At 45.8% G+C, this 13,830-nt stretch overlaps 1 protein-coding gene across 14 annotated transcripts in view; it reads left to right on the forward strand.

The window, feature by feature from the left end:
- Positions 1–10,708, forward strand: part of LOC110518716 (neurocalcin-delta A) — a 110,867-nt gene extending 100,159 nt beyond the window's left edge. For 12 of the 14 annotated variants that reach the window (XM_090219327.1, XM_090219312.1, XM_090219317.1 and 9 more), the window contains 2 exons: positions 3,756–3,881; positions 9,933–10,708. In XM_090219327.1, the coding sequence (XP_090075453.1) occupies positions 3,756–3,853 (98 nt within the window). In that variant the 3' untranslated portion in view covers positions 3,854–3,881; positions 9,933–10,708. Of the gene's footprint in view, positions 1–3,203; positions 3,361–3,755; positions 3,882–9,932 lie in introns of those variants that run through there. The other 2 variants (XM_090219351.1, XM_036973037.2) reach the window with 2 other exon arrangements.
- The last annotated feature ends 3,122 nt before the right edge of the window (positions 10,709–13,830 follow it).

Consider the following 13,830-nt stretch of genomic DNA (forward strand, 5'->3'; position numbering starts at 1 on the left):
TTGTATAACTCTACATCCGGTAACTACTAACTATGCTTGTATAACTCTACATCCGGTAACTACTAGCTATGCTTGTATAACTCTACATCCGGTAACTACTAGCTATGCTTGTATAACTCTACATTCGGTAACTACTAACTATGCTTGTTTAACTCTACATCCGGTAACTTCTAGCTATGCTTGTATATCTTTACATCCGGTAACTACTAGCTATGCTTGTATATCTTTACATCCGGTAACTACTAACTATGCTTGTATAACTCTACATCCGGTAACTTCTAGCTATGCTTGTATATCTTTACATCCGGTAACTACTAGCTATGCTTGTATATCTTTACATCCGGTAACTACTAACTATGCTTGTATATCTTTACATCCGGTAACTACTAACTATGCTTGTATAACTTTATGAGAGGGATTTGTTTGTCTTTGCAATTCGTTTATGTACTTTTTCGCTTGTTAGCATTTAGCTAACAGCGTCAATGTGATTTTGCTATTAGTTTGTGGTAATTTGGTTAGCATTCTGGTAATAGGGGCCCAGTGGGCTTTTCAGCGCCCCCTTCTGTGCTAAACCGGTAATACCCTAAATCCTGGGATGAGAAGGATGGTATGACGATATGAACATGTGGATACTGTGTTACCACCTGTTAATAATCCCACATCTGACTACTAGGGTTACCTGTTAATAATCCCACATCTGACTACTAGGGTTACCTGTTAATAATCCCACCTGTTAATAATCCCACCTGTTAATAATCCCACATCTGACTACTAGGGTTACCACATGTTAATAATCCCACCTGTTAATAATCCCACCTGTTAATAATCCCACATCTGACTACTAGGGTTACCTGTTAATAATCCCACATCTGACTACTAGGGTTACCTGTTAATAATCCCACCTGTTAATAATCCCACCTGTTAATAATCCCACATCTGACTACTAGGGTTACCACATGTTAATAATCCCACCTGTTAATAATCCCACCTGTTAATAATCCCACATCTGACTACTAGGGTTACCACCTGTTAATAATCCCACATCTGACTACTAGGGTTACCACCTGTTAATAATCCCACATCTGACTTCTAGGGTTACCACCTGTTAATAATCCCACATCTGACTACTAGGGTTACCACCTGTTAATAATCCCACCTGTTAATAATCCCACAACTGACTACTAGGGTTACCACCTGTTAATAATCCCACATCTGACTACTAGGGTTACCACATGTTAATAATCCCACCTGTTAATAATCCCACATCTGACTACTAGGGTTACCACTTGTTAATAATCCCACATCTGACTACTAGGGTTACCACGTGTTAATAATCCCACATCTGACTACTAGGGTTACCACCTGTTAATAATCCCACATCTGACTTCTAGGACTACAACCTGTTAATAATCCCACATTTTACTACTAGGGTTACCACATGTTAATAATCCCACATGATTTCTAGGGTTACCACATGTTAATAATCCCACCTGTTAATAATCCCACATCTGACTACTAGGGTTACCACATGTTAATAATCCCACCTGTTAATAATCCCACATCTGACTACTAGGGTTACCACCTGTTAATAATCCCACATCTGACTACTAGGGTTACCACCTGTTAATAATCCCACATCTGACTTCTAGGGTTACCACCTGTTAATAATCCCACCTGTTAATAATCCCACCTGTTAATAATCCCACATCTGACTTCTAGGGTTACCACCTGTTAATATTCCCACCTGTTAATAATCCCATATCTGATTTCTAGGGTTACCACCTGTTAATAATCCCACCTGTTAATAATCCCACATCTGACTACTAGGGTTACCAGCTGTTAATAATCCCACATCTGACTTCTAGGGTTACCACCTGTTAATAATCCCACCTGTTAATAATCCCACATCTGACTACTAGGGTTACCACCTGTTAATAATCCCACATCTGACTTCTAGGGTTACCACCTGTTAATAATCCCACCTGTTAATAATCCCACCTGTTAATAATCCCACATCTGACTTCTAGGGTTACCACCTGTTAATAATCCCACCTGTTAATAATCCCACATCTGACTACTAGGGTTACCACCTGTTAATAATCCCACATCTGACTTCTAGGGTTACCACCTGTTAATAATCCCACCTGTTAATAATCCCACATCTGACTTCTAGGGTTACCACATGTTAATAATCCCACCTGTTAATAATCCCACATCTGACTACTAGGGTTACCACCTGTTAATAATCCCACATCTGACTACTAGGGTTACCACCTGTTAATAATCCCACATCTGACTTCTAGGGTTACCACCTGTTAATAATCCCACCTGTTAATAATCCCACCTGTTAATAATCCCACATCTGACTTCTAGGGTTACCACCTGTTAATATTCCCACCTGTTAATAATCCCATATCTGATTTCTAGGGTTACCACCTGTTAATAATCCCACCTGTTAATAATCCCACATCTGACTACTAGGGTTACCAGCTGTTAATAATCCCACATCTGACTTCTAGGGTTACCACCTGTTAATAATCCCACCTGTTAATAATCCCACATCTGACTACTAGGGTTACCACCTGTTAATAATCCCACATCTGACTTCTAGGGTTACCACCTGTTAATAATCCCACCTGTTAATAATCCCACCTGTTAATAATCCCACATCTGACTTCTAGGGTTACCACCTGTTAATAATCCCACCTGTTAATAATCCCACATCTGACTACTAGGGTTACCACCTGTTAATAATCCCACATCTGACTTCTAGGGTTACCACCTGTTAATAATCCCACCTGTTAATAATCCCACATCTGACTTCTAGGGTTACCACCTGTCAATAATCCCACCTGTTAATAATCCCACATCTGACTACTAGGGTTACCACCTGTTAATAATCCCACATCTGACTACTAGGGTTACCACCTGTTAATAATCCCACATCTGATTTCTAGGGTTTCCACCAGTTGGGGACCTACTTACTCAATGGTTTTCAGATTGTTGTCCAAACGTCGAGGTCTCTATTTGATAATGATATATACTCATGTCTAGTGTTTCTCCAGGTAAACTGTCTCTAAGGGGGTTCATTAAAGGTTAATCTAACCTGACTGTCTCCTGTTGTGTTTCTCCAGGTAAACTGTCTCTAAGGGGGTTCATTAAAGGTTAATCTAACCTGACTGTCTCCTGTTGTGTTTCTCCAGGTAAACTGTCTCTGGAAGAGTTCATTAAAGGTTAATCTAACCTGACTGTCTCCTGTTGTGTTTCTCCAGGTAAACTGTCTCTAAGGGGGTTCATTACAGGTTAATCTAACCTGACTGTCTCCTGTTGTGTTTCTCTAGGTAAACTGTCTCTGGAAGAGTTCATTAAAGGTTAATCTAACCTGACTGTCTCCTGTTGTGTTTCTCCAGGTAAACTGTCTCTAAGGGGGTTCATTACAGGTTAATCTAACCTGACTGTCTCCTGTTGTGTTTCTCCAGGTAAACTGTCTCTGGAAGAGTTCATTAAAGGTTAATCTAACCTGACTGTCTCCTGTTGTGTTTCTCCAGGTAAACTGTCTCTGGAAGAGTTCATTACAGGTTAATCTAACCTGACTGTCTCCTGTTGTGTTTCTCCAGGTAAACTGTCTCTAAGGGGGTTCATTAAAGGTTAATCTAACCTGACTGTCTCCTGTTGTGTTTCTCCAGGTAAACTGTCTCTAAGGGGGTTCATTAAAGGTGAATCTAACCTGACTGTCTCCTGTTGTGTTTCTCCAGGTAAACTGTCTCTGGAAGAGTTCATTAAAGGGGCTAAAAGTGACCCCTCCATCGTGCGTCTGTTACAGTGTGACCCCAGCAGCGCTGGGCAGTTCTAAACCGCCCTACCTTGGGGGTCAAGACAATGTGAGGCTACACTCTATTCATTTAGGTTTCCTGTTCGTTTCATTCCTGTGTATGTCTCACCCCTTAGTGTGAGATCGAAGACCCCCTCGTGCTGTGTGGATCACTAACCAGTCTGTTACCTCCACCAACCTCCACTAACCAGTCTGTTACCTCCACTAACCAGTCTGTTACGTCCACCAACCTCCACTAACCAGTCTGTTACATCCACCAACCTCCACTAACCAGTCTGTTACATCCACCAACCTCCACTAACCAGTCTGTTACATCCGCCAACCTCCACTAACCAGTCTGTTACATCCACCAACCTCCACTAACCAGTCTGTTACATCCACCAACCTCCACTAACCAGTCTGTTACATCCACCACCCTCCACTAACCAGTCTGTTACATCCACCAACCTCCACTAACCAGTCTGTTACATCCACCAACCTCCACTAACCAGTCTGTTACATCCACCAACCAGTCTGTTACCTCCACTAACCAGTCTGATACATCCACCAACCAGTCTGTTACCTCCACTAACCAGTCTGTTACATCCCCCAACCTCCACTAACCAGTCTGTTACATCCACCACCCTCCACTAACCAGTCTCTTACATCCACCAACCTCCACTAACCAGTCTGTTACATCCACCACCCTCCACTAACCAGTCTGATACATCCACCAACCTCCACTAACCAGTCTGTTACATCCACCAACCAGTCTGTTACCTCCACCAACCTCCACTAACCAGTCTGTTACATCCACCAACCAGTCTGTTACCTCCACCAACCTCCACTAACCAGTCTGTTACATCCACCAACCTCCACTAACCAGTCTGTTACATCCACCACCCTCCACTAACCAGTCTGTTACCTCCACCAACCTCCACTAACCAGTCTGTTAAATCCACTAACCTCCACTAACCAGTCTGTTACCTCCACCAACCTCCACTAACCAGTCTGTTACCTCCACCAACCTCCACTAACCAGTCTGTTACATCCACCAACCTCCACTAACCAGTCTGTTACATCCACCAACCAGTCTGTTACCTCCACTAACCAGTCTGATACATCCACCAACCAGTCTGTTACCTCCACTAACCAGTCTGTTACATCCCCCAACCTCCACTAACCAGTCTGTTACATCCACCACCCTCCACTAACCAGTCTCTTACATCCACCAACCTCCACTAACCAGTCTGTTACATCCACCACCCTCCACTAACCAGTCTGATACATCCACCAACCTCCACTAACCAGTCTGTTACATCCACCAACCAGTCTGTTACCTCCACCAACCTCCACTAACCAGTCTGTTACATCCACCAACCTCCACTAACCAGTCTGTTACATCCACCACCCTCCACTAACCAGTCTGTTACCTCCACCAACCTCCACTAACCAGTCTGTTAAATCCACTAACCTCCACTAACCAGTCTGTTACCTCCACCAACCTCCACTAACCAGTCTGTTACATCCACCAACTTCCACTAACCAGTCTGTTACATCCACAAACCTCCACTAACCAGTCTGTTACCTCCACTAACCAGTCTGTTACGTCCACCAACCTCCACTAACCAGTCTGTTACGTCCACCAACCTCCACTAACCAGTCTGTTACATCCACCAACTTCCACTAACCAGTCTGTTACATCCACCAACCTCCACTAACCAGTCTGTTATATCCACCAACCTCCACTAACCAGTCTGTTACATCCACCAACCTCCACTAACCAGTCTGTTACATCCACCAACCTCCACTAACCAGTCTGTTACCTCCACCAACCTCCACTAACCAGTCTGTTACATCCACTAACCTCCACTAACCAGTCTGTTACATCCACCAACATCCACTAACCAGTCTGTTACATCCACCAACCTCCACTAACCAGTCTGTTACATCCACCAACCTCCACTAACCAGTCTGTTACATCCACTAACCAGTCTGTTACGTCCACCAACCTCCACTAACCAGTCTGTTACCTCCACCAACCTCCACTAACCAGTCTGTTACCTCCACTAACCAGTCTGTTACATCCACCAACCTCCACTAACCAGTCTGTTACATCCACTAACCTCCACTAACCAGTCTGTTACCTCCACTAACCAGTCTGTTACATCAACCAACCTCCACTAACCAGTCTGATACATCCACCAACCTCCACTAACCAGTCTGTTACCTCCACTAACCAGTCTGTTACATCCACCATCCTCCACTAACCAGTCTGTTACATCCACCAACCTCCACTAACCAGCCTGTTACCTCCACTAACCAGTCTGTTACGTCCACCAACCTCCACTAACCAGTCTGTTACATCCACTAACCAGTCTGTTACATCCACCAACCTCCACTAACCAGTCTGTTACATCCACCAACCTCCACTAACCAGTCTGTTACACCCACCACCCTCCACTAACCAGTCTTTTACCTCCACTAACCAGTCTGTTACGTCCACCAACCTCCACTAACCAGTCTTTTACCTCCACTAACCAGTCTGTTACCTCCACTAACCAGTCTGTTACATCCACCAACCTCCACTAACCAGTCTGTTACATCCACCAACCTCCACTAACCAGTCTGTTACATCCACCAACCTCCACTAACCAGTCTGTTACATCCACCAACCAGTCTGTTACATCCACCAACCTCCACTAACCAGTCTGTTACATCCACCAACTTCCACTAACCAGTCTGTTACATCCACCAACCTCCACTAACCAGTCTGTTATATCCACCAACCTCCACTAACCAGTCTGTTACATCCACCAACCTCCACTAACCAGTCTGTTACATCCACCAACCTCCACTAACCAGTCTGTTACCTCCACCAACCTCCACTAACCAGTCTGTTACATCCACTAACCTCCACTAACCAGTCTGTTACATCCACCAACATCCACTAACCAGTCTGTTACATCCACCAACCTCCACTAACCAGTCTGTTACATCCACCAACCTCCACTAACCAGTCTGTTACATCCACTAACCAGTCTGTTACGTCCACCAACCTCCACTAACCAGTCTGTTACCTCCACCAACCTCCACTAACCAGTCTGTTACCTCCACTAACCAGTCTGTTACATCCACCAACCTCCACTAACCAGTCTGTTACATCCACTAACCTCCACTAACCAGTCTGTTACCTCCACTAACCAGTCTGTTACATCAACCAACCTCCACTAACCAGTCTGATACATCCACCAACCTCCACTAACCAGTCTGTTACCTCCACTAACCAGTCTGTTACATCCACCATCCTCCACTAACCAGTCTGTTACATCCACCAACCTCCACTAACCAGCCTGTTACCTCCACTAACCAGTCTGTTACGTCCACCAACCTCCACTAACCAGTCTGTTACATCCACTAACCAGTCTGTTACATCCACCAACCTCCACTAACCAGTCTGTTACATCCACCAACCTCCACTAACCAGTCTGTTACACCCACCACCCTCCACTAACCAGTCTTTTACCTCCACTAACCAGTCTGTTACGTCCACCAACCTCCACTAACCAGTCTTTTACCTCCACTAACCAGTCTGTTACCTCCACTAACCAGTCTGTTACATCCACCAACCTCCACTAACCAGTCTGTTACATCCACCAACCTCCACTAACCAGTCTGTTACATCCACCAACCTCCACTAACCAGTCTGTTACATCCACCAACCAGTCTGTTACATCCACCAACCTCCACTAACCAGTCTGTTACATCCACCAACCTCCACTAACCAGTCTGTTACATCCACCAACCTCCACTAACCAGTCTCTTACATCCACCAACCTCCACTAACCAGTCTCTTACATCCACCAACCTCCACTAACCAGTCTGTTACATCCACCAACCTCCACTAACCAGTCTCTTACATCCACCAACCTCCACTAACCAGTCTGTTACATCCACCAACCTCCACTAACCAGTCTGTTACATCCACCAACCTCCACTAACCAGTCTGTTACATCCACTAACCTCCACTAACCAGTCTGTTACATCCACCACCCTCCACTAACCAGTCTGTTACGTCCACCAACCTCCACTAACCAGTCTGTTACATCCACCAACCTCCACTAACCAGTCTGTTACATCCACCAACCAGTCTGTTACATCCACCAACCTCCACTAACCAGTCTGTTACATCCACCAACCTCCACTAACCAGTCTGTTACATCCACCAACCTCCACTAACCAGTCTCTTACATCCACCAACCTCCACTAACCAGTCTCTTACATCCACCAACCTCCACTAACCAGTCTGTTACATCCACCAACCTCCACTAACCAGTCTCTTACATCCACCAACCTCCACTAACCAGTCTGTTACATCCACCAACCTCCACTAACCAGTCTGTTACATCCACCAACCTCCACTAACCAGTCTGTTACATCCACTAACCTCCACTAACCAGTCTGTTACATCCACCACCCTCCACTAACCAGTCTGTTACGTCCACCAACCTCCACTAACCAGTCTGTTACATCCACCAACCTCCACTAACCAGTCTCTTACATCCACCAACCTCCACTAACCAGTCTGTTACATCCACCAACCTCCACTAACCAGTCTCTTACATCCACCAACCTCCACTAACCAGTCTGTTACATCCACCAACCTCCACTAACCAGTCTCTTACATCCACCAACCTCCACTAACTAGTCTGTTACATCCACCAACCTCCACTAACCAGTCTGTTACGTCCACCAACCTCCACTAACCAGTCTGTTACGTCCACCAACCAGTCTGTTACGTCCACCAACCTCCACTAACCAGTCTGTTACATCCACTAACCTCCACTAACCAGTCTGTTACATCCACCAACCTCCACTAACCAGTCTGTTACCTCCACTAACCAGTCTGTTACCTCCACTAACCAGTCTGTTACGTCCACCAACCTCCACTAGCCAGTCTGTTACCTCCACTAACCAGTCTGTTACCTCCACTAACCAGTCTGTTACGTCCACCAACCTCCACTAACCAGTCTGTTACCTCCACTAACCAGTCTGTTACGTCCACCAACCAGTCTGTTACGTCCACCAACCTCCACTAACCAGTCTGTTACATCCACTAACCTCCACTAACCAGTCTGTTACATCCACCAACCTCCACTAACCAGTCTGTTACCTCCACTAACCAGTCTGTTACCTCCACTAACCAGTCTGTTACGTCCACCAACCTCCACTAGCCAGTCTGTTACCTCCACTAACCAGTCTGTTACCTCCACTAACCAGTCTGTTACGTCCACCAACCTCCACTAACCAGTCTGTTACCTCCACTAACCAGTCTGTTACATCCACCAACCTCCACTAACCAGTCTGTTACATCCACCAACCTCCACTAACCAGTCTCTTACATCCACCAACCTCCACTAACCAGTCTCTTACATCCACCAACCTCCACTAACCAGTCTGTTACATCCACCAACCTCCACTAACCAGTCTCTTACATCCACCAACCTCCACTAACCAGTCTCTTACATCCACCAACCTCCACTAACCAGTCTCTTACATCCACCAACCTCCACTAACCAGTCTGTTACATCCACCAACCTCCACTAACCAGTCTGTTACATCCACCAACCTCCACTAACCAGTCTGTTACATCCACCAACCTCCACTAACCAGTCTGTTACATCCACCAACCTCCACTAACCAGTCTGTTACATCCACCAACCTCCACTAACCAGTCTGTTACGTCCACCAACCAGTCTGTTACGTCCACCAACCTCCACTAACCAGTCTGTTACATCCACCAACCTCCACTAACCAGTCTGTTACATCCACTAACTTCCACTAACCAGTCTGTTACCTCCACTAACCAGTCTGTTACATCCACTAACCAGTCTGTTACATCCACTAACCAGTCTGTTACATCCACCAACCTCCACTAACCAGTCTGTTACCTCCACTAACCAGTCTGTTACCTCCACCAACCAGTCTGTTACCTCCACTAACCAGTCTGTTACATCCACCAACCTCCACTAACCAGTCTGTTACCTCCACCAACCAGTCTGTTACATCCACCAACCAGTCTGTTACCTCCACTAACCAGTCTTTGTCATTCTATTTCCAGTGTTTATTTGGGTGAATCCAAATAGCCCCTCCCCCCCTCCACCTTTGGAGCAAACTGATGAAGAAGACAAGCCTTCAAATGATGACACTGAAGACAACGGGCCAATGAGAGCCAGCCATGTTCTCCAGACTCCTCCTCCTCTAACCACTCCCAGCAGCAACCTGACAACATCTCCAGGCTCTCATGATCCCAGTCATGATGTGATCCAGTCCACTCGCCGTGTATTCGATAAGTCCTAGGGTTTACATCCCAAATCACACCCTATTCCCTGTATAGCAGTACCTTAAGCCCGGTAGGCCCTGGTCTGCAGTAGTGCACTACGTAGGGAATAGGATGCAGTTTGAGATGTATACCATCCTGTTTTAAGGCTGTAAACTGGACTCTCTGTTTGGTTCTCAACGCTCCGTACTGGACACACCCACTGCCCTCAACTAGGTCCTCCTAGCTCTTGTGTGTATCGTAAACAGTTAGAGAGAGGGAATGAGAGAGAGAGAAAGAGAGGGAATGAGAGAGAGAGAGGGAATGAGAGAGAGAGAGAGAGAGAGGGAATGAGAGAGAGAGAGAGAGGGAATGAGAGAGAGAGGGAATGAGAGAGAGGGAATGAGAGAGAGAGAGGGAATGAGAGAGAGAGAGGGAGGGAATGAGAGAGAGAGAGAATGAGAGAGAGAGGGAATGAGAGAGAGGGAATGAGAGAGAGAGAGAGAGGGAATGAGAGAGAGAGAGGGAGGGAATGAGAGAGAGAGGGGGGGGGAATGAGAGAGAGAGAGGGAATGAGAGAGAATTGTTTTGAGTTATTTTACTGTTAGTATGTGGATGTATATGTGGGTGTGTTTTTCAAGCTTGATACACTTGTGTTTTAGTTGTAATATTTTGAATTGATATTTGTGCTGGTATTTTTCAGACTCAAGTTAAATATGGGGTCTCCATATCGTACTATGCAGATACTGTTAAAGGCCTTTAGTGATGGTTTGAAGTACCTCTAGTGAATTAAAGGAAGAGGACTGTCCCCAGGGGAAGTGTCCCAAAGGGCACCCTATTCCCTATATAGTGCACTACTGCAGACCAGGGCCCTATTCCCTATATAGATCATTACTGCAGAACAGGGCCCTATTCCCTATATAGATCACTACTTTAGACCAGGGCCCTATTCCCTATATAGTGCACTACTGCAGACTACAGAGACCAGAGCTCTATGGGCCCTGGTCTATAGTAGTGCACTATATAGGGAATAGGGTGGGTTCTGGTCTAAAGTAGTGCACTATATAGGGGATAGGGTGGGTTCTGGTCTAAAGTAGTGCACTATATAGGGGATAGGGTGGGTTCTGGTCTGCAGTAGTGCACTATATAGGGGATAGGGTGGGTTCTGGTCTAAAGTAGTGCACTATATAGGGGATAGGGTGGGTTCTGGTCTAAAGTAGTGCACTATATAGGGGATAGGGTGGGTTCTGGTCTAAAGTAGTGCACTATATAGGGGATAGGGTGGGTTCTGGTCTAAAGTAGTGCACTATATAGGGGATAGGGTGGGTTCTGGTCTAAAGTAGTGCACTATATAGGGGACAGGGTGGGTTCTGGTCTGCAGTAGTGCACTATATAGGGGATAGGGTGGGTTCTGGTCTAAAGTAGTGCACTATATAGGGAATAGGGTGGGTTCTGGTCTGCCGTAGTGCACTATATAGGGAATAGGGCCCTTTTGGGACACTTCCTGTCACAGATAATGTGGTTATTGATGTTAACTACGTGGTTATTTTTGACATGTTTCTCTTAAATACTTTTGTTTTGTAAAAAAAATTTTTTTTAAAGACTTTAAAATGGAAATGTGCATTTAAAATGTTAGAATGATCCTTTAAGCAGATCCTTCAAGACATTTGTTCACAGCCTTCGGTTATGGGCTGTTAATAAGTTGAACGAGATCCCTCTCCTAAAAGTAGGAAACAGAAAGGTTGAACACGTTTCAATCTGGGGGGAGGGGTTTATTTTAAAAGGAGGGGCTTGTGGCCTCCCGCCCAGTGATGTTGTGAAGAGAAACAACGGCACATTTCATTTTAGATGTTTCGACTGGGGCATGTTGAACACGTTTCAATCTGGGGGGGAGGGGTTTATTTTAAAAGGAGGGGCTTGTGGCCTCCCGCCCAGTGATGTTGTGAAGAGAAACAACGGCACATTTCATTTTAGATGTTTCGACTGGGGCATGTTGAACACGTTTCAATCTGGGGGGGAGGGGTTTATTTTAAAAGGAGGGGCTTTGTTTTGGAGCAGGTTCCTGTTCGTATGGTGCATGTGTGTGTTCATGTGCTGATGGTTTTCAGTGGTGATGGACGAGCTTGTGGCCTCCCGCCCAGTGATGTTGTGAAAGTCACTGTGTTATTACGGAGAACCAACTTTTTCCTCTGGTTTGTCGACAGCAGCAAAGCTTTGTAGAGACAGCAGCTCCTATGACCAGCTCAAGCCTTGCCACTGACCAATGGCAGGGTAGCCTAGTGGTTAGAGCGTGGGACTAGTAACCGGAAGGTTGCAAGTTCAAACCCCCGAGCTGACAAGGTACAAATCTGTCGTTCTGCCCCTGAACCCACTGTTCCTAGGCCGCAACCCCTTCGCGATAGCGCAACCCCTTCGCGACAGCGCAACCCCATAGCGACAACGCAACCCCATAGTGACAGCACAACCCCATAGCGACAACGCAACCCCATAGCGACAAAGCAAAAACAGGTTTTTAGACATTTTTAAAACTGTATTCAGACCCTTTACTCAGTACTTTGTTGTAGAACCTTTGGCAGCGATTACAGCCTCTGGTCTTCTTGGGTATGATGCTACAAGCTTGGCACACCTGTATTTGGGGAGTTTCTCCCATTCTTCTCTGCAGATCCTCTCAGGCTCTGTCAGGTTGGATGGGGAGTGTCGCTGCACAGATATTTTCAGGTCTCTCCAGAGATGTTCGATCGGGTTCAAGTCCAGGCTCTCGCTGAGCTCGTCAAGGACAGTCACTTGTCCCGAAGACCCTCCTACGCTGTCTTGTCTGTGTGCTTAGGGTTGTTGTCCTGTTGGAAGGTGAAACTTCATCCCAGTCTGAGGTCCTGAGCGCTGTGGAGCAGGTTTTCATCAAGGATCTCTCTGTACTTTGCTCTGTTCATCTTTCCCTCCATTCTGACTAGTCTCCCAGTCCCTGCCACTGAAAAACATCCCTACAGCATGATACTGCCACCACCATGCTTCACTGTAAGGATGGTGCCAGGTTTCCTCCAGACATGACGCTTGGCATTCAGGCCAAAGAGTTCAATCTTGGTTTCGTCAGACCAGAGAATCTTGTTTCTCATTTTCTCAGAGTCCTTTTGGCAAACTCAAAGCGGGCTGTCATGTGCCTTTTACTGAAAAGTGGCTTCCGTCTGGCCTCTCTACCATAAAGGCCTCATTGGTGGAGTGCTGCAGAGATGGGAGAACCTTCCAGAAGGACAAACTATAGTTTGTTAACAGGACATTTGTGGAGTGGTTGAAAAATGAGTTTTAATGACTCTGTGTGTGTGTGTGTCTATATATTACAAAAGTATGTGGACACCCCTTCAAATTAGTGGATTTGTCTATTTCAGCAACACTGTTGCTGACAGGTGTATAAAATCGAGCACACAGCCATGCAATCTCCATAGACAAACATTGACAGTTGAATGACCTTACTGAAGCGCTTTCAACGTGGCACCGTCACAGGATGCCACCTTTCCAACAAGCCAGTTCGGCAAATTTCTGCCCTGATAGAGCTTCCCCTGTCAACTGTAAGTGCTGTTATTGTGAAGTGGAAACGTCTAGGAGCAACAACGGCTCAGCCACGAAGTGGTAGGCAACACAAGCTCACAGAACGGGAAATAATCTGTCCTCGGTTGCAACCCTCCACTACCGAGTTCCAAACTGC

Source organism: Oncorhynchus mykiss, chromosome 3 (assembly GCF_057628025.1).
Source record: "Oncorhynchus mykiss isolate SJ-2025 chromosome 3, ASM5762802v1, whole genome shotgun sequence".
NCBI classification, from domain to species: Eukaryota; Metazoa; Chordata; class Actinopteri; order Salmoniformes; family Salmonidae; genus Oncorhynchus; species Oncorhynchus mykiss.